The 22,784-nt window shown below is 39.9% G+C and overlaps 1 protein-coding gene across 3 annotated transcripts in view; it reads left to right on the top strand.

The window, feature by feature from the left end:
* The first annotated feature begins 8,945 nt into the window (after window positions 1–8,945).
* LOC150085121 (RNA-binding protein FUS-like) overlaps window positions 8,946–22,784 on the top strand; it is a 290,717-nt gene continuing 276,878 nt past the window's right edge. For all 3 annotated transcript variants that reach the window (XM_090373038.1, XM_090373039.1, XM_090373037.1), the window contains exon 1: window positions 8,946–9,081. Coding sequence is in view for 2 of the 3 variants with exons in the window: in XM_090373039.1 (XP_090229165.1) it covers window positions 9,072–9,081 (10 nt within the window). In the remaining variant the exon portion in view is untranslated. The remainder of the gene's footprint in view (window positions 9,082–22,784) is intronic.

Below are 22,784 nucleotides of genomic sequence, written 5' to 3'. Positions count from 1 at the left end.
TCGCAAATTTAGCGATGGAGCCTTTACATCTCCCAAAGGGAATGGGGATTGCTAGTTTGGAAAGTGTTGATAATAATCCAGTTACTTTTGCAGGTAAGGAAGTAGATGAGTATAAGACATCTCCTGTGACCTTACAAGATTTTTACATCGATCACTTGACAGGTGATCAGAAACATAAACTGTCGGATTTGTTATATGACTATAGGGATGTTTTCACTAAATCTCCAGTTCAGGTAGGTAATTCGAAGGTGTTTAAGCATAGAATTAAATTGACAGACAACATACCAGTGAAGCAGTCAGCCTATAGAGTTGAGTTTTTATTGAAAGATGAAGTCCAAAGTCAGGAAAATGAACATTTGGAGGTAAACATCATCCAACCCAGTAATTCCCCATATTCGGCGCCAATTGTTTCAGTATGTAAAAAAGGCAAATCATATCGACTTTGTATTGATTTTCGGGGATAAAATTCTAAATCTCCTCCAAAATTAGGCAAACAATAACAAGTTAGTCATCTCTGGGGAAAAAAACGAAGACTATCCTCCTCAAAGGATCCTTGGACATAAGAAGACCGCTCCAAATTAAAATCTCTGGGCAGACATTGCAACTCAAAACAGAACTAAGATATCTAGGAGTAACCTTTGACTCCCGATTAACATTCTTACCTCATTTTAATTACCTCTCCAACAAAATATGTCGTTATACTGCCATGATCGTAAGAATTAGCAGAGCAGACTGGGGTTTGAAGAGTAGGACTCTCATGCTACTTTACAAAACCATCTTCTTACCAGCTGTATGCTATGGTGCAGCCATATGGTTCCCTCGTGCCATCATTGCCCGTAATAAAGCAAAGCTACATACGATTCAACGCAATATCCTACTCACTGTGACTAGAGCTTGCCGCACAGTCAGTAATCTTGCCCTGCAGGTCTTAGCAGGTACTCTTCCTCTGGACCTGGAGGATATTCGTCGCGGCCTTGCATACCGCATAAAGAGAGGATTTCCCACCACCATTCTGGATATAACACTCGATCTAGCTAATGATCCAAAAAAAGAAATGAAACGGATTTACTCTAAGCTCTTCCAGCATTGGCAAAGATCTTGGGAGCAAACAACCAAAGGTGAAACATCTAAAAGATTTCTTCCACAAGTTATGATAACTGCACTAAAACCTCCTCCATGGTACTCACCAGGCCTTCACGTCTCATTCTTCCTCACTGGTCATGGATCGTTTCGGGCCAAGCTGCATGCCCTGGGCCTCACCGATTCTCCTCTCTGCACATTCGGCGACAATGAAGACTGGATTCACCTCATGTATAATTGCCCTCTTTATGATTTACCTAGAAGTCTCCTAATTACCAGAACTGGAAATATACCCAGTGGGCAGGAACATCTCTACATAATTGACGAAACCAACTACAAAGCCTTCACTACTTTTGCCCAAACTGTATTTGAAATGCGTCAAATTCACCTACAGCAAACTGTTCAACGCACTCCCATTTTATAATGAACCCAAAACTCAATTCACAGAACATATCCTGAATGGAATCAAAGAAAACACAAACAGGATATTGATTTTATCCTGACCTAACAGGAATCTCTCGACGTTCACAAAGGAAGCTATCTGACAGACCCACGAACCCAAAAAGGACTTTTCTACAATAGACACAAGAACTCCAAGCAATCCCCGAGCTTCATGAATCCATGTGCCTCCTCTCATCCCCTAAGAGAAGGTTATCCAAGTCCTCTACCCAGTGTGGGACACTGCTCATTGCCCACAAGTCACCCTTAGATGAAGAAGTTTAAATTGCTGACACTGGGCCCTTTGCCCAATGTGGCACCCACTGACTTGCCGGCTCCTCTTCTCTTCAAGGTGTAGGACAATGTCTGATTTTACTACTTGTGTAGGAACCCATAAATACTCCTCTGGGAGTGGCACTGGCATTTGACATCAAATGCAGGGTCATGCTATTAGGCCATCTGACTTTGTGGGTCACTTGACCTCACAATCTTTTCTCTTCTTCCTGAGGTAGGGTGGGATCCCCCAAAGGGGGGAGTCCACCCTGAATCGCCCTCTTTCTTCTGCTTACCTTCTTTCTTCTCCTCAATCTCTCACCCCTTTTCCTATTTCAAAAAAAAGGAGAAGGAAGAAAAAAAAATTTTTTTTTATTTGTCTTATTTATTTAATTATTTTTTTATTTATTATTTTTATTTTTATTTTATATATATATATATATATATATATTTTTTTTTTATTTATTTATTTATTTTTTGTTATTGTTATTATTTTTATTTTATTTTATTATTTTTTTTGGCTCTCCCTGGGAAGCTCAGGCTAACCCCAAGGTCGGCCAGCCAGAGTTCTCTTCCCACATACCTGGTCCGGCTCCCAGTGCCAGTGACGGTAACTAGCGGTCTGTGGTGTTCCACGGACCCTAGGCTAAGCGGCCAGATGAACAACATAACCCGCACTAAGCAAACATCAACATACACTAACATATTCTATCTGGCCTTGGCAGTACTGTCTTACTTCACAAGAGATTCAAATGCGGAGTTGTGCGAAAGCACCGGTCCGCTTGTCAAAAAACACTATGTCACTATGTCACTTAGTACACCCGGCTGGCATCCCCGTCGCTAGGTACGGAAACGCCGGGTCCCACTAGGGGCCCGGCGGCCAACAGGCCAGAAGAACAATGGGCGCAACAAATTACTTACCACATGGCCCCTACATTACTTTTAAACCTCTAGCACAGACAGGGTACTGTCACTCGATACATAGAATATATGCGGAGATGGGAGAAATCGCCGGAGCTGTCTGACCCTCAAGATACCTATGTACCATTGTGGTTCTGACTAGCACTTAACCCGCTATCTACCATGCTCAACAGTAGCAAGTACGGATATAACCTTAAAGAAGGAAGGAAGAACCTGTACACCCTCACCCACATGATGTACATGGATGACAAAAAGCTGTACGCAGTAACCGAGAAGCACCTTCTGCAACCTTTTACAGATAACCGAAGAATTCAGCATTGATACTAGGATGTAATTTGGTCTAGACAAATGCAAGGCACATGGATTGCCTTAGGGAAAATTAGTCAACCAAAACTACCAGCTGCAGAGTAGTAAAGAGATCGAAGCCATGGTAGAGAGAGAGGCCCACAAATACTTGGGGATGATGCAGGCTCAGCAGTTACAGTACAAGAAATTAAGACCTGCCTGATGGAAAAATAACATCACAGATTCAGAAGCCAGCTGAAAGGCGGGAATACAGTTTAAGACCTAAACACCTATGCAGTCCCAGTGCTAACATACTCCTTGGGGATCATAGATTGGGCTAACACCGAGCTGGATGATATCCTGAGAAAGACAAGACGATGACAACTAAGAGCCGCCAACATCACCCGAAGTCTATCTTGGAGAGACTAACAATTGCGCGGGAAGAAGGAAGGGGCCTGATAGGTCTCATTGAGCAACAGAAGACAGCGATAGTTAACTTGAAGGATTACTTCCAGAAACATGCGGCAGCACTCCACCAGGCCATAAGGAAGATAGCCAAGCAGTATACCCCAATCAACCTAAGCGAGGAGTCCACCCCTCAACCAGGAAGTACAAACGAAGCTAGAAAGATGGGCAGAGAAGACTCGTCACAGTAGACACTACAATGAACTCCATCAAGATCACCTAGATAAAATTGCTTCCAATGCATGGCTAAGAATCTTCCCCGAGACTGAAGGTTTCATGCTCACCATCCAAGACCAGGTAATCAACACCAGGGACTATAGAAAATACATTGCTAACGAACCCGGAGTGTTCGATGACACACATCTGCTATGCCACCTGGCCTCAGAAACAATCCAACACATCACTGCGGGATGCAAGGTGATCACCCAGACTGAGTACACTCATAGACACGATCAGGTGGCCAGAATAATACATCAGAAGCTATAAAGGAAATGCCACTTGGTCGAAGAAAATGTACTGTAGTACAAGTACGAACGCCGGGCAGCACTAGAGAGCCCAACCCATAAGCTGTACTGGGACCGCGCCATAATAACGGATAGGACAATCCCGCACAACAGACGGGACATAACCCTTCTGGACAAGAACAAAAAGGCTACCTATCAGATCGACATAGCGGTTTCCAACACTGGCAACCTTCAGGAAACCCATGGGGAAAAAATCGGGAAGTACACGAAACTGAGAGAGGAGATCAAAGAGACGTGGCATATGGAACAAGTAACGACCGTCCCGATCATCGTGTCAACCACAGGTATGGTGCCAAAGACCCAACACAGCAGCCTAGCAGAATAGGTCTCCCAGGGAACACCTACAAGAAACTCCAGAAAGGCGCAATCCTGAACACCTGTAGCACAGTCAGAGATTTCCTCGACCAACAGTAACACCAGACATTACAACCACGCTGTGTACTTGGTAGCAGTACACGTCATGGAGTGGAATCCCCCAAAAAGGAGAAATAATATAAGAGCAACAATAATAATACAGAACCAGAGGAGGAAGAACATACCACCACCGAACCAGAAGATGAAGAGCAAGGATAAATACAACCCACAGCAGCTGAAGTGGAAGGAGACAAGATCCTGATATCCAGAATAGAGGACGAGTGGAAGAAGTCCCAAACGAAGAGGTCTGCCAGCAGCAAACGTTGATGACGTTATAGAGCAGATATCATCTTTTAAGGGCACAAAAGGTGATCTAGTTGTACAAGTTGGCACTAACGATATCAAGAGTAGGAGACCGGCAGAATTGCGTAACCAGTACAGGTCACTGTTGAAAAAAAGCCGTGAAATAGAGTTAAATTTGAAAGTGTCTGCAATTCTGCCCAAACACGATAGGAGGAAGTATATGATGAGAGCCTTGTCGATCAATTCGGCCCTGGAAAGATTGTGCAAGGCTCAAGGGGTAGAATTTTTTTCAGGCTGGACTGTACTTGTTAACAGGAGAGATTGCTTCTACAGGGAAGGGATACACTTAAATAGAAAGGGTGCAAGAATATTTGCTGATGCTATTGAGGCAGTGTTAGGTGGGTCGGAAAACTGCTAGCTTGGGGGGAGACAAAGACGAATGGATTAATAGTAGCCACGGGCAGAGGTGAAAGAGATTCTTGCACCGCTTCTATTGGATGAGCAGAAGCCTGAAAAACAAGATGCAGGATATTTCAGAGACTACTGGGAGTCATTGCGGTACAAGTAAACACATGGGTTGTGTTAGGGTAGCTAAGAATAGAAATAGGTGCATGTATAGTTGCGTGTACACCAATGCTAGGAGTTTAGTAAATAAATTTGATGAATTTGAGGTATTGCTCAAAACATCAAAGGCAGATATTGTTGGGATATCAGAGAAATGGTGTCACACAGTTCTAAGGAATGCAGAACTGGAATTTGGGGAGTGCGACGTCTACAGAAAGGATAGACTGGATAGGAAGGGAGGAGGGGTTATGCTATTAATTAAGAAATACATAAAATCCAAGGAGGTGAAGCCAGTGGACATCGTTGGACAGTGCAGTGTCGAGTCAGTTTGGTGTGACATAAGCATTCGGAGATCAAGATTGAGAGTAGGAGTGTGCTATAGGCCTAATGACTCTGGTGAGTAGAATAAGAAACTGTACAGGGAAATAGAGTGAGCCAGTAAATCAGAGAGTCTTATAATGGGAGATTTTAATTTCCCAGATATTGACTGGAATTTGGGGGCTGGTCACTCACACACTAGCAAGGCTTTTGGGGATTTATTGGATGATTGTTTTCTACATCAGCATGTTCGGGAGGTAACTAGAGGGAGGAATACTCTTGATTTGATTATAAGCAGTGATTCTTCATGCATTAAGAATCTGCAGATAAATGAACCACTAGGTGGCAGTGATCACAGTGTGCTGAAGTGGGATTTACTCAAAGAGTTAACTACCATTAGGGGTAAAGGGAAGGGTTATTGCTTTCGTAAAGGCAACTACGATAGACTTGGGCAGTATTTAAATTATATACAGTGGGATCAAATGATGATGTTACCAATAGCAAATTCAAAATGGGAAGCATTCAAAGAACGTATCTTGGAAGCTACTAGGCTTTACATACCAACTAATAAATATTGTTCAAGGTTTAGGCCCATGTGGATGTCAGATGAACTAATGAGGCATATGGCAGAGAAGAAAAATGCATGGGGTACATACAAATTAACACGTGATACAGAAGCCTATGATAGATACAAGTTGATCTGTAACCAAGTTACAAAGGAGGTTAGGCAGGCGAAGGCAGATTACGAGAGATCCTTGGCAAGGGATGCGATGAAAAACAGCAAAGAGTTCTTTACTTATGTAAACTCTAGAAGGAAGGGGATGAATCAGTTTGGTCCACTTGATATTGATGGGTCAACTGTTGATGACCCTGCTCAGGTAGCTAACAAACTAAATCAATATTTCGCATCGACATTCACACATGAGGAGTTATTCAGCGAGGGGAATGCCAGAGGTGTATTCAACTATAGCAGTAAGCTAGAGAATCTTGTAATAACTGAGAGTATAGTGGAGGAGAAATTGTTGAAGATAAACACAAGAAAGGCACCCGGGGTCGATGGGATCTATCCAGTTATATTAAAGGAGGAAGCAGAGGAAGTAAGCAAACCCTTACCCATAATTATGAGAGCTTCCTTGGACTCAGGGGAATTAACCACAGACTGGAGATGTGCAAATGTGACCCCAATTCACAAAGGAGGATCAAAGGCTGACACAGGTAATTATAGACCGGTGAGTTTAACTTCTGTTCCAGGAAAATGAATGGAGGCCCTAGTTAAAGAAGCACTGCAGGATCATTTAGACAAGACTTCAGTTATAGGTCGGACACAGCATGGTTTTGTTAAGGGGAAGTCTTGCCTGACCAATTTAATTGGATATCATGATGCTGTCACAATGGAACTGGATGCAGGGAATAACTTTGATATTATATTCGTGGATCTTAGAAAGGCTTTTGATACTGTTGCACATGGAAGACTGCTGCACAAATTGGAGCAGTGTGGCATTGGAGGCAAATTGCTGCTGTGGATAAAGGGGTGGCTGAGGGGGAGAAGGCAGAGTGTGGTAATCAATGGACACTGCTCGTCGTCGACTAATGTTATTAGTGGAGTCCCTCAGGGCTCAGTGTTGGGTCCATTATTGTTTTCTGTATTTATAAATGATATTGATGATGGTATATCAAGCTTAATGTCGAAGTTTGCAGACCATACAAAGGTAGGCAGGGTTGTGAAGGACACTACTGACACTATGCTGCTGCAACAGGATCTGGAAAGGTTGAGCAGATGGGCCGAGAGGTGGCAAACGAAGTTTAACATAGACAAATGTAAAGTACTACACATGGGAAACAGCAACTCTAGAGCAACATATCAACTCTGTGGTACTACACTGTCAGTGTAGTACCACAGTGTAGTACAACTCTGTGGTACTACACTGACAGTGGTAGAGAATCAAAGGGACCTGGGGGTGGTTGTGCCGGCAGATTTGAAGTTCTGTGAGCAGTGCAGTCGGGCTGCAAGAGTAGCTCATGGTGTATTGTGAATGATATATAGGAATTTTTCTAGCAGGGATAAGGAGGTGATTATTCCCTTGTATAAGGCAATGGTCAGGCCACACCTAGAGTACTGTATACAGGTCTGGAGGCCTCATTTCAAGAAGGATGTAGAGCTGCTGGAACGAGTACAGAGAAGGGCAACAAGATTAGTGAATGGAACAACGTGTTGCTCTTAAGAAGAAAGGCTTAAGTTTTGAAAATTACAGTGTCTGGAGACTAGGCACCAGCGAGGGGATATGATAGAGGTGTGGAAAGCCTTGAATTGTTTGATCATGCTCAATGCTGATTTGATTCTTCCTCTCGCTCAGAATAATCACCTGAGAGGGCATAAATTCAAATTGAGGAAAGACAGATGTAGGATAGACGTGCGGAAATTTGCCTTTAACCAGCGAGTGGTTGGTTGGTGGAACAGCCTTTCATCCGTTGTCGTGGAAGTTGATAGCTTAAATAAGTTGAAGGCTCAGCTGGACAGGTATTTTGAACGAACAGAGGGATGAAGTGAAAATGTTTTTTTTTTTTTTTTTTTTTGGCTGATGCTGCATAAGTTTGCTTTCTTGCATCAAATGTCTCTACTAATGCTAATGCTAAACAGAATTCTAAGGAATGGAGCTCAGGAACACTCACGTGATCCCGAAGTAGAGGCCGAAAGAACCTTGTGATGAGTCACAGACCACCTCAATCGGCAAATAATACCGCATTACCTCGACAACAATGTTGCAATACTGGAGGCCATCCACACATCCGTGTATTGTGCTGCCGTAGTAGCCGCTAGGAACTAATGGAAGGGAAACGAGAGACCAGCAGCAGATGAACCAAAAACAGAAGAAACCGACAGCTTGAGAAAGAAGACTTTAGCAGAAGATAGAAGAATTAAGAGTGAAGATAGGCCAATTGCCCGATTACCGACGGGGCAATAGGAGTAAGAAATTGATAAGAAAACTATTAGAGAAGACTATTGTTACTTATTCTCGGTGGGTACCACCACCCAGACGGCACCGTTTCAAAGCGGTGCCCTCTGCGTGGTGGTGGCCACGCAGAGGGCACCGCTTTGTAACAATACAGTAACAATACAGTAGTCTTCTATATTAGTGAAGCGTTTATTTATTCGAGGTAGTGCAAAAAAAGGGGAACTCGCTCTGAAGGATGAGCACAATATGAGATACAAATGGAATGATGCCTTTCATACTGCTACCGTACTTTTTCTTTAAGTCGTGTATCTACGCCGATATTATCTAGATACAGAATCTTAAATTCTTGAAATATTATGCCTAGTTGTATTTAGCTTTATTTAAATAATCTTTTCCTGAACACAATGTTTTCAACTTGTTGCTGGATTTGTGAGAATAGCATTTGGGAGCGAGGATAGACCCGTCTTGAATTTTGTGCAGGTTGATGTTGTACTTTACTGTCTCTAGGAAGTTAGTTTTTATTGTTGAGCTGTTTCTGTATATCTGGTAACAAAAGTATAAATTTGGTAGAGAAGTTTTAGGTTATATAAATATGAATTCTGGTGAGTGAAGATATTTTTTTCGTAATTTCGTCTCATACCAGTTTATGACAATATATGATATATTTTTGTTCGGTATCATCGAAATGTGCAAACGCACTCTTATCGAAATGAGTCAATTAAAATTTGATTGCGCCGCGGATTATTTTCTAACTGTTTTGTAATTGCTTTATTTTTTTTGTTCCTGAAACGAATAATAATTGAACATTTTAAATATAAGAGCAATAAGATTTATCTCTATTATAGGCAACCGTTGATTGCTCGTTGGCAAAATTGTGGAGTGTGGTTGGTATATTATCAGTCATTCAGTCAATATCCATTTATTCGCTCGAAGTAAGCAAGCCCTGATGCAGCCATAAACACAGTAGCAGGGGCTAACAAAGACAGGTCATAAAAGGTTATAAAAAGTTGAACAGTAAACAAGAAATAAAAGTACATTAATTTATATAATTAAGCAAATGCTATAGGATATAATTGTCCTAGTTAACTAATAGAAACAAAGTATCAGTTAAAAAACAACGCCACACGTTTTTAGAAAAAAATATAATAACCAGAACACATTCAAAATTTACTTATTTAAGATAGTAATTGAAAACTGTTGTTAGTTTATAGAGTCACAGTTCGAATTTTAAATAGGTTTGCAACACAGCAGCCTTGAAGACAAGGTTGAATCGTTTGTCCTGAAGAGAAGCAAAATGACTTTGCACTAAAGGTACAATCAACTGTAAATGGTAATAGGATACAAATTACTCCTTTGGAATAATAGAATGTAGTGCAAGAGGGATACACAAAATTTTTCTTCTTTTTTGTTATTGAATTTTTAAAGAGGTTGCACTGCCAAGCAATTTTTCTGAATGTTGGATAGCAGAGAAGCTATTAATTTATATAAGATAGTATACCAACATCAGCACTGTGCTTTTATTTTTATAGGTATACTCTATACGAAATGATAATTTAGTTTAGTAATATAATGAAAATTAGAAAGCTACTCAGCCATTGAACTTCTGCCCATGAAGGGGTTGTAAATAGTAGTATTAATTTTCTTGTACTTGTATTAAGAGTATTTATTGTATTCAAATTAGTCGATTTTGTCAGTTTTCTTAGAAGTGCACCAATTTTATTTAGTAAGCATCTTTTGCTTGAATTAACTTTGGATTTTCAAGTAATAAAGTTTTATTTGGCTTTACATTTATGGAAAATATACAGAAGTGAACAGCATAATGCCTTTATTTCAAGGAAAATCAAAGTATTTCAAGGAAAATCAAAGTTTACATCAATTCAGCCAATCATTATTGATAAAATAAAAGGTGAAATTTGGACCAGTAATAATTGTTATAATAATTACATAATAAAATTGCATGTACCACAGCTTAGAAGTTAATATGGTATATAATGTTTGTGATCATTATGCAGGCATCACTGAGTGAGTGAGATAACAAACCATTCTTCTTCAAGGCTGATATGCTTGATTTTCTTGTTACCCCCCCCCCCCCCCCCAATTGGAGCAGATAGTACTGCTGAGAAGTCATACCACAGCTATTCTTCCCCCTCCCCTCCAATTGAGTCCTTGGTTTTCAGATATTAATTTTTCTGATTGAAAAATTTCTCTTAAAAATTTATCCATAACATTAAGAAACTTACATCAAGCACTTTTTTTCAATGATCAAAGGACTGCAAAACTTCTGTGATGAGAATCCTCAGATGTTAAAACAAAATGCATGCATGCATCCATGCATGGAGAGATTAAACAGTATATAACTAAAATATTATTGGCCAGTTATCTGAATTGGATGTGTAAATTGCATTAGATTATGCAATTTACATATCCATTTCTTCAATTCAAATATCCAGTTTTATTTTTCTTTCTAGCTGGAATAGTAATTTTTCCTCCCTAGCTAGAGAGAGAACTAAAACATAAAAAGATCTCATTTAAAAACCAAATAAACTAGGGGACACACACATACACATGCAATGCACCCAATCCGAACTGGACCCCTATTCCCTTTATGTTCAGCAACATCCACGGGCAACTGGTAGCCTGCCCTGTCATGAGTAGCAAACACTAGTCAGCACAGACAGTTGCAGCATTGCTGGTTAGATTTCTTACAGATATCTCATCTCCAGTAACCCACCTCATAAAAAGACACATTTCTTTCTTACAGAACACAGTGGTAATTTTTCTTGGTTTGGTTTTAATGTTCCGAACTGTAGCTGGCTTAAGTTTTCTAATTGTACTGACACAGCTGGTCAAGAAGCTGAGGTTTTTGTGATTATTTATGACTGCACACAGCTTGTTCGTTTACCTACTAGCATACCCTAAAATACGTTCAAACCTTTTGAGAGTACACGATCAATGTTAGTGGTTCTTTAGGCACTTCAGATCATAAGTTGGTGATGATTTCTCCAGTGGAGATTATCCCTCATGGCCATTTTCAGCCTTTTGTTGCTTGGCTTTACAGAAATGTGAAATGGGATGATTTGCATGATTTCTGTTCTTTTCCTCAGTTGGATTGCTGTTTTAAATCTTGTGATCCAAATTTCTGCTGAATCGCACCTGTGAAATTATTCTTATAGGGATATTTCTGCTGAATTGCACCTGTGAAATTATTCTTATAGGGATAAAATCTTTTATTCTATATTTCACTTTAAAATCGGCCATTCAGTCATTTCTTACGATATTTATCATGTGATCATTACCTACACCTTGGTTTTCTAATAAATATGCTATAGCTGTTCAAGAAAATATGTAGCATAACTCAGTTGGCTTGTATTCAAAGCTGTGGCTTCATTTTCTGCCTAAACTAAGTCTTGCAACAACTGTAAAATTGATATAAAGTAAAATCAATTTTGAACAGAAGTTAAAAGGAGAAAACTTGCTGCTTTTTCAAATGGCAGTCAAACATTCTGGTGTTCCTTGCACAAACTGTTGGCTGCAACTTCAGTCCACCATCACACCCATCTTGTTGAAACCTGATAATTCTGTTGTATCCTCAGCCAAAGACAAAGCTGACTTACTGGCATCCTGATTTTATTTTAGCTCTTGTATTGATAACTGTGATACCATATCTGATACTCTCTGACATTTCTCACCTCTTGAGCTAGCTGCTGTTCTGTTTGGGTTTTTATACTTTCTTCTTCCACTGGTCTTTTTCATTTTGTTTGAAAATTTTCTGATATCCAGCCAGTTCCTAAAAAAGTGAGACACATTCCTCCGTTCCTGTTATTGCAAATTATACTTTTCTACTCTTTCCAAAGTCCAAATCTTAAATTGTGTTGAAACCATCCATCTGATGATGGTTTCAATGGTGGCCAGTATGGATTTCTTCACTCTCAATCCACTGGTGATATATTAGCTTATGTTACTCATCTTTGAAAAATTCAACGTCCGGGAACTGGGTATATTCTTGTGTGACTATCATATCCAAAAATTTCATAAATTCATGTTTCCCAACCTCTCCACCCCTCCATTTTTACTTTAGGAAGTAAATTGTTGGATCATTTAGGATCAATTATTGATCCCATTCTGTCATTATTCAACAAAATCCTTCATCAAAAATTCTTCCCTCCTATGTGGCATGTCTATCTAGTAAGACCTCTGCCAAAAATACGTTCTGCTTCTCAGCCCAGTCACTTCCGTCCTATTTCTTCTGCATCAAGCCTACTAAAGGTATTTGAGAAATCTCTTCTGAAAACGTTAACCAAACAAATAATGCCACATCAGCCACCGCAGATCCACTATGCCACCCGGTCAAGATCCACCGCTACAAATCTAGTCAGTACCACTACCACGATCCTCGAAGCATTTGAGCACGGTTCGGAAATCACCGTTACTTATATCGACGTCCAGGCAGCATTTGATTCCGTATCCGTTCACGCGTTGATAAGGCTATTACGTGAGTATTACTTCATTGGCGGAGACGTGCTCTGGTTCATTCAGTCAATGCTTGAGAATAGGACGATTATTGTTCGCGATGCCAATCGACGCTACACCAGAAATATTACAACTGGAGTCCCACAAGGTGGGGTCCTCTCTGGTATTTTGTTCTCAGCCGTTCTTCTGCCTTTCGTGACGGGCCGAACTGATATTATCACTTTCGCCGATGATATAAAGCTGTTCACTGTTATCAACCCCGGAGACACTGCTGACTACACAAATGTAGTAATCGAACATAAAATCCAGAACCTCGAGGCCTTCCTCTCCGGTTTCGGCCTTCACATCAATCCTGAGAAGTCGAAACAGCTCACTTTCTCGCTCAAACGGAACCCAACGATGGTGCAACCCAATATAAGAGGATCCGCGATTTCTGCTGTGCAGCAACACACCGACCTGGGCGTTATTTTTGACCAGAAGCTCTCCTTTATACCACACATAGACCACCTGCAAAAAAAATTCTGTCGACTCCGGTGGATGCTTAAGCAACAACTTATGCATGTCCATGACCAGGCCGTTGGGTGCAGGTATATTAAGACGTGTGTCTATCCGGTCATTCTTTATGGAGCAGAAGTCTGGACCTCAACTGCCGCAACGCATCTAAGACGGATTTTTGCGGGCGAATTTTGGCTATTGAAGTGGGCCATATGGAAATTCCGACTTCCCTCTGCACGAAGGACCACCCAGATGGCAGCATCTCTAAACATCAGACGTCTTCCTGCCATTATCCATGAGAGAAGGCTCGTCTTTTCTGTAAAAATGATGGTTGGCATTATTTCGCACCCAGACTTCTGGGCCAACTGCGGTTGGAGGATCCCGGTCCCAAGCCTTCGGGCCAATCCAGTCCTCCAGGCCACCCCAAACCGGTTAAAGTTATCCGATCGCTTCATACCCGTGCAAATGCTGCAGTACGTATACTCCTTGGATGGCGACCTCTACAAGTTCGCAGTGGATAAAAAATACAGGCAGAACTTACTCCATCGACTTCCTTCTCAGGACCATGTCACAGGGCATTAGAACCTGCTCCCAAGGACCTGTCCATCATTCCCATGGATCCCTCACTACATTGCTCCAACTTTCTGCGCCTGCTCAGATGACTCCAACACTGTAAGAGAACTGCTCCCTGGAGGATAAATTAGCATGATAACATGCTGTTGTGTATTTACGTTCCTTGTTTATTGCAGTGTATTAGCCTTTGTAACCTTTATATTAGCCTTTGTAACCTTTATATTAGACTTTTACCTTGTGTTAATCTTTACTGTAAACCCCTGGCTTCTAGCCGTGAAGGGTATTGTGTACGGCATATGCATTTTGTATACAATAAAGATTTCTTCTTCTTCTTCTTCTTTATTTACTGAATAAAGTATATTCGAGGGGGAATAATACCACAGCTATTCTTCCCCCAGCCCCTCCAATTGAGTCCTTGGTTTTCAGATATTAATTTTTCTGAATGAAAAATTTCTATATTTGCACCCTCTCTTGTGTGCAACCATAAATATATATTTGCACCTTGTGTGCAAATATATATTTATGGTTGCACACAATCCTAACTCTATCCTAACTCTATTTCTTAGCCCAACAGTATCATTAACCCAACAGTGGTTATAAGTGTCTTGCACCCTTTCTATTTAAGTGTATCCAGGGATGGGATACACTTAAATAGAAAGGGTGCAAGAATTTTTGCTGATGCTGTCGAGGCAGTGTTAGGTGGGTCGGAAAACTGCTAGTTGGGGGGGATACAAGGACTAATAGATTAACAGTAGCCACTGGCAGAGGTGGAAGTGATTCTTGCACTGCTTCTATTGAAATGAGCAGAAGTCTGAAAAACAAGATGCAGGATATTTCAGAGACTGCTGGTAGTCATTGCGTTACAAGTAAACACATGGGTTGTGTTAGGGTAGCTAAGAATAGAAACAGGTGCATGTATACCTGCGTGTACACCAATGCTAGGAGTTTGGTAAATAAATTTGATGAATTTGAGGTATTGCTCAAAACATCAAAGGCAGATATTGTTGGGATATCAGAGACGTGGTGTCACACAGATATAAGTAATGCGGAACTGGAATTTGGGGAATACAATGTGTATAGAAAGGATAGACAGGACAGGAGGGGAGGAGGGGTTATGCTATTAATTAAGAAACACATAAAGTCCAAGGAAGTGAAGCCAGTCGACATTGATGGACAGGGCAGTGCCGAATCAGTTTGGTGTGACATAAGCATAGGGAAATCAAAATTGAGAGTAGGAGTGTGCTATAGGCCTAATGACTCTGATGAGTATAATAAGATATTGTACAGGGAAATAGAGTGGGCCAGTAAATCAGAGAGTCTTATAATGGGGGATTTTAATTTCCCAGATATTGACTGGAATTTGTGGGTTGGTCACTCGCACACTAGCAAGGCTTTTGTGGATTTATTGGATGATTGTTTTCTACACCAGCATGTTCGTGAGGCAACAAGAGGGAGCAATACTCTTGATCTGATTATCAGTAGTGACTCTTCATGCATTAAGAACCTGCAGATAAATGAACCACTAGGTGGCAGTGATCACAGTGTGTTGAAGTGGGACTTACTCAAGGAGGTAACTACCATCAGAGGTAAAGGGAAGGGTTTTTGTTTTCGTAAAGGCGACTATGATGGTCTGAGACAGTATTTAAATTCTATACAGTGGGACCATCTGATGATGTTACCAACAGCAAACTCAAAATGGGAAGCATTCAAGGAACTAATCTTGGAGGCTACCAGGCTTTACATACCAACTAAGAAATATTGTTCAAGGTTTAGGCCTAAATGGTTGTCAGATGAACTAATGAGACATGTGGCAGAGAAGAAAAATGCATGGGATACATATAAATTAATGGGTGACATGGAAGCCTATGATAGATATAAGTTGGTCTGTAACCAAGTCACAAAGGAGATTAGGCAGGCAAAGGCAGACTACGAAAAATCCTTGGCAAAGGATGCAAAGAAAAACAGAAAAGAGTTCTTTACATACTTGAACTCGAGAAGGAAAGGGATGAATCAGATTGGTCCACTGGATATTGATGGTTCAACAGTTGAGGATCCTGCTCAGGTGGCTAACAATCTAAACGAGTATTTTGCATCTACATTCACGCATGAGGAGTTATTCAGGAAGGAGAATGATGTAGGTAAAGTAAACATTGGCAGTGAGCTGGATGATTTTGTAATAACTGAGAGGAAAGTGGAGGAGAGATTGTTGAGGATAAACATAAAAAAGGCACCTGGGGTGGATGGGATCTATCCAGTTATATTAAAGGAGGCAGCAAAGGAAGTATGCAAACCCCTAGCCATAATTATGAGAGCTTCTTTGGACTCAGGGGAGGTACCCATAGACTGGAGATGTGCAAATGTAACCCCAATTCACAAAGGAGGATCAAAGGCTGACACAAGTAATTATAGACCTGTTAGTTTAACTTCTGTTCCAGGTAAATTAATGGAGGCACTGGTTAAAGAAGCACTGCAGGATCATCTAGACAAGAATTCAGTTATAGCTCAGACGCAGCATGGTTTTGTTAAGGGCAGGTCTTGCCTGACCAATTTGATTGGATACTATGATGTAGTCACAAAAGAACTGGATGCAGGGAATAACTTTGATATTATATATTTGGATCTTAGAAAGGCTTTTGATACTGTTGCACATGGAAGACTGCTGCACAAATTGGAGCAGTGTGGCATTGGAGGCAAATTGCTGCTATGGATAAGGGGATGGTTGAGTGGCAGAAGACAGAGAGTGGTAATCAATGGACACTGCTCAACGTGGACTAATGTTATTAGTGGAGTTCCTCAAGGTTCAGTGTTGGGTCCGTTGTTGTTTTCGGTGTTTATGAATGATATTGATGATGGGATATCAAGTTTAATGTCCAAGTTTGCAGATGATACAAAGGTTGGCAGGGTAGTCAAGGACACTACTGACGCTATGCTGCTGCAACAAGATCTGGAAAGGTTGAACAGATGGGCTGAGAGGTGGCAAATGAAGTTTAACATTGACAAATGTAAAGTACTGCATATGGGAAACAGTAACCCCAGAGCAACGTATCAACTCTGCGGTACCACACTGACAGTGGTGGAGAATGAAAAGGACCTGGGGGTAATTGTGCAGGGAGATATGAAGTTCTCTGAGCAGTGCAGACGAGCTGCAAGAGTAGCTCATGGTGTCTTGTCAATGATATACAGGAATTTTTCTAGCAGGGATAAGGAGGTGATTATTCCCTTGTATAAGGCAATGGTTAGGCCACATCTTGAGTACTGTATACAGGTCTGGAGGCCTCATTTCAAGAAGGATGTAGAGCTGCTGGAACGGGTACAGAGAAGGGCAACAAGATTAGTAAATGGAACAAAGGGTTGCTCTTACGAAGAAAGGCTTAAGTTTTGCAAATTACAGAGTCTGGAGACTAGGCACCGGCGAGGTGATCTGATAGAGGTGTATAAGGCCTTGAATGGTTTGAGCATGCTCAATGCCAATGGATTCTTCATCTTTCTCAGAATAATCACCTCAGAGGGCATAAATTCAAATTGAGGAAGGACGGATGTCGGATAGATGTGCGGAAATTTGCCTTTGGCCAGCGGGTGGTTGGTTGGTGGAACCGACTTCCATCACTTGTTGTTGAAGTTGATAGCCTAAACAAATTTAAAGCTCAACTGGACAGGTATTTCGAACGAACGGAGGGGTGAAATGGGAGAGGGTTTTTTTTTTTTTTTTTGGGCTGATGCTGAATAAGCTTGCTTTCTTGCATCGTATGCCTCTACTAATGCTAACTAATGCTGATAATATCTGAAATATTGTGATCACTTCTGGGTAAAAAAAACCTTTTTTATTATTATATTAAAGCAACTCTTATATCATGTGAAAATTAATACTATAGTTTATTTAGGCCATTTGCCTAAATCTGATACTCATTACTATACATTAATATGACGTTTTGGGTATCGATGCCCACCATCAGCTTTGTCTGATGGTGTGTGATGCCCACCATCAAACAAAGCTGTTGAGGGAACAAAAAAAAAAAAAAAAAAAACAGTTACGAATTTGTATATTTTAGAATATTACAATTACCAATATTATAATTACAATTTACAAATTATGATTGTAAAGTATTAAATTTTAAGTTGCCGTTACAGTAGAAAACAGGAAATCTAAGATAGAACGAGATTAAATTCTTACCTGGTGACAGATATATTGGATCTAGGTATGGACCAACCACAGTCCATCTGATTCGTGAATTCTTCCCGTTACTTGTTCTTTACTAAAATGGATCGGAACCTCAGCAAGCAATAGGAAACAGCAAATTCAAATAGAAGAGAATGAATGAAAAAAAAAACCAGGAAAAGAAAATAGACCAGGCACATCTTCCTCCAGAGCATGGTCTGAAGATTGGTATCAGCAAGATCCTGAACCAGCCTCCACGGCAACCCCAATGTTCAGAGTATGGGAGCAAAAGTCACCCCAGGCTTCCATTACACAAGAACCCAGATCCAGGTTAAAACTTGGCACCGGCAGCATGATCTGGTGGTGGTGGGTATCTGTAAGATCTTGAACCAGCCTGCACATCAACCCTGATGTCAAGAGTATGGGAGCAAATGTCCCCAGGCTTCTAAGAACCCCAGATCCAGGATAAAAACTTGGCTGTATCCTATTGGATAATGCAGTTAATCCCTCTCCTCTTGCCTGTATGCTCACCTGGTTTCTGGGAACATCGGCAAGCAGAATCTGTCAGCAGGTAATAATTTCTCTTTGTAATCATCTTAGATTTCCTGTTTTCTATTGTAATGGTAACTTAAAATTTAACTTTACAACCATAATTTGTGAATTGTAATTATAATATTGGCAATTATTATAGTAATGTTCCAATTGTAAATTGGTAACTGTAATTGTATTATTGGTAATTGTAATATTCTAAAATATTCAAATTTGTAACTTTTTATTTTTTTGTTCCCTGAACAGGTTTGTCTGATGATGGGTATCAGTAAGATACCCAAAACTTCATATTAATGTATAGTAATGTAGGCAAACAGCTGAATAAACTGTAGTATTATTTTCACGTGGTATAAGAATAGTTTTCATATAATAACCTTAAAATGTTTTTTTATTTATTGAAAATTGTTTTGGATTATTTGAATTCTGCTTGCAGTATGATAATACCTCATCTTTTCTTAATCAATTTCCATAATTTATTTATATTTTTATTTTAAATAAACAAGAGATGGCAATGGACATAGTTGGAAATTTTGGACTGGGAATTAGAAATTCCCAGTTCCCAGAAACTGCCAGGAGGAGGACTTGATAGTTGTCAACATGTGGTTTAAACAGCCACCAAGAAGGCTATATACTTGGAAATCACCACAAGACAGAGAGACAAACACATTACTAGATACGCAATAATGCGTTAATGGCAAAGACATATCCAGGCGCAGATTACATCAGACCATAATCCAGTGGTAAAAGTGCTAAGAACAAGGCTAAAAGCTCCCAAAAAAACAGGAAAAAGAAGCTGATAAACAGAAGAAAGCTGAATAATGCCGAAGTAGCATAGACATTAATAAAAAGTCATAGAAACACAAGTAGAAGTTTGGAATCAGAATAGAACCAAAGAAGTAAATGAACAAAGTCCCGAAATGATGTCGGATAACATGAAGACTGCCATTAAGATAGCAAACTTTTTGAATGAGGGGAGACAGAAAAGGAAACATGCCTGGATGACAGAGGAGATAGAGCTGATGGAAAAGAGAAGTTACAAAAACAGACATGAACAAAAATATAAGGAGATAAGTTGTAAAATTGAACAGAAGATCATGGAACCTCAATTTCTTGGCACCTTTCTTCTGGCTTATGGCCGGAAGAAAGGTGCCAAGAAATTGAGAAACTGCAGAAAAGGCATGATTATTCTAATCTTCATAGAAAAGTGAAGGAGAGGAGATGGCTGGATTGTACAAGAAAAAGGCCTACATAGTTGATGAAACAGGGAAAGCAGTGATAGATTTGAAAGGAAAAAAAGCAGTGATAGATTTGAAAGAAAAAAAAGCAGATCTGGGAAAAGTATATATCAGAGTTGTTCAAAGAGGATGAAGAGACAAAAGGAAATAGATCTTGAAGTCCCACAGATACTCCAAAGTGAGGTGATGAAGGCTTTGAAAATGACAAAGCATGATAAGGTTGCAGAGAGGATGGAATAGTGACAGAATATCTTAAAATTGCTGGGTGAAAATGGCATCAAGGCACCGACACATCTGCACAACAAAGTTTGACTCATGGAAGATTCCTCAGGATTAGTTGAAATCAACTTTCATACCATTACTAAAAAAGCCAAATGCAAAGAATGGTGCAGATTATTAAACAATCAGCCTCATGAGTCATACATTAAAGATATTTTTAAGAATAATTTATCTTCACATCTAGGGTAAATGTGAAAAGGAAGCAGATAAACCTAGACAGCAAAGACATCCAAATAATTGAGAATCTGAACACTATAATCAGAGTGCTATGGTGAGAGTGGAAGATGAGCTGACAGAAGAAATTATGATAAAGAGAGGTAGTAGTAGTAGTAGTAGTAGTAGTAGTGGCACATGATGCAAGAAAGCAAGTGTAGGAGCTTATGCAGCATCAGCCAAAAAAAAAAAAAAAAAAAAAAATCAAATCATCACACCATTCCCTCCAAATGCCTGTCCAGTTCCTCCTTAAATTTATTTAACCTATCAACTTCCACAACGACAGATGGAAGTTTGTTCCAGCAATTAACCACCCGCTGGCTAAAGGCAAATTTCCGCACATCTATTCTACATCTGTCCTTTCTTAATTTGAACTTATGTCCCCGTAGGTTCGTAATCTGAACAAGTGGAAGGATCCCATCAGAATTCAGCGTGCTCAACCCATTCAAGGCCTTATAGACCTCAATCAGATCACCGCGCAGGTGCCTAGTCTCCAGCCACTGCAATTTGCAGAACTTAAGCCTCTCTTGGTAAGAGAATCCCTTCATTCCCCTCACCAATCGTGTTGCTCTTCTCTGTACACACTCAAGCAAATCTACATCCTTCCTAAAATGAGGCCTCCAGACCTGTACGCAGTACTCAAGGCGTGGCCTGACCATTGCCTTATACAGAGGGACAATCACCTCCTTTTCCCTGCTAGCAAAATTCCTATATATCATTGACAAAACCCCATGACCTGCCCTAGCAGCCTGTCTGCATTGCTCAGAAAACTTCATATCTGACTGCACAATTACTCCCAGGTCTTTTTCATTTTCTACCACCTTAAGTGTAGTACCACACAGTTGGTACGTTTCTCTGGGGTTACTTCTACCCATATGCAGTACTTTGCATTTGTCAAGGTTGAACTTCAGTTGCCACTTCTTAGCCCATCTGCCCAAATTATCTAGATCCTGTTGCAGTAGCACACTGCCATTACTGTCATTAACAACCCTGCCAACCTTTGTGTCATCTGCAGGTGTTCGACAGGGGTGAATTCTATCTCCATTACTGTTCAATCTCTATTCTGAAAAAATTGTGGAGGAGGCATTGGAAGACAGAGCAGAAGGAATTGTTTAAAAATGGAATAGTCAATAATATTCACTATGCTTGAACATTAAAACTTGAACATTAAAGAAAGCAACAATTAAGAAATTGGAGGCATCCGAGATGTACATGTATAGAAGAATATTATGTATTCCATGGACAGCTAAAGTTACAAATGTGGAAGTGTTGAGATCAGTCTGCAGAGAAAGGAAATTGCTGTCTCTAATCAAGAAACAAAAAACTTCTTTTTTTGGTCACATTTTAAGACATCAAGAAGAATGTGCAGTGCCACAAATCATTCTGACTGCAAGAATCAATGGTAAGAGGAAGAAGAAGAAGAATATCATTGGCTAGATAATTTGAAGGAATGGACAGGCAAAACTGGAACAATTGTTTCATGATGTTTATAACAGATGCTGATCACCAACCCTAGATGGGACCTATGACGATGATGATGAATAATGTAACGTGAAGTTTCTTCCATTTTCCAGTGCAGACAATGGTTGAGAATGTAAAATTTCAATTTTGTGGATGCACATATATTTCTGCTTATATATTATGTATGGATGTCGAAACATGTATTGCCTTTTATTAATTCTGCTTAAAATTAGAATAAATGTTACAATAATAAAATATGAATGGGTAACTATTAGTCATTTTGATTTTAGAGTTGGTAAAATAATTCAGTGCATGTGTAAATTTGTATTTTCTGCATTGCTGTAGAAAATCAAATTTATGTACCTTAACCTATTTAAATCAGCCTTGTAATTATGCTTGCCAGCTTTTTATACCTACTAGTCTGTATTACCCATAATGTACCTTTTATGAAATAAATAAATAAATCATTGATAAAAATCATTTTATGCAATAAATGAAATATAAAATAATTAGAATCTAACTTACAGAATGAAAAGTATTCTTTTTCGTCATTTAGTTTCTGCTGAGTCAACATGGAACAAGTGAATAAAGGGGCTGTTTAAGGGTAACTAAGAATAAGAAATTGTGTATACATGTGTGCATGTATACTTGCACTAATGCTAGGAGCTTTGTAAATAAATTTGATGAATTTGAAGTACAAACTGAATTATGAAATAAAGACATTGTAGGGATAGCGCAGACACGGTGTCATGTCACTCAGACATACGTGATACCGCATTTGAATATGGGGAGTCCAATGTATACAGGGTGTCTCAAAAATATTGGTACAAACATTTTAGAGGAGGTAGGTAACATCTAAAGGAATGTGAATTGC

The sequence above is a fragment of the Mastigoproctus giganteus genome, chromosome 5 (assembly GCF_048544385.1).
Source record: "Mastigoproctus giganteus isolate SK-2022 chromosome 5, ASM4854438v1, whole genome shotgun sequence".
Classification (NCBI taxonomy): Eukaryota; Metazoa; Arthropoda; class Arachnida; order Uropygi; family Thelyphonidae; genus Mastigoproctus; species Mastigoproctus giganteus.
Note: the sequence above shows the minus strand (reverse complement) of the source record. Positions and strands in the feature narration are given on the sequence as shown.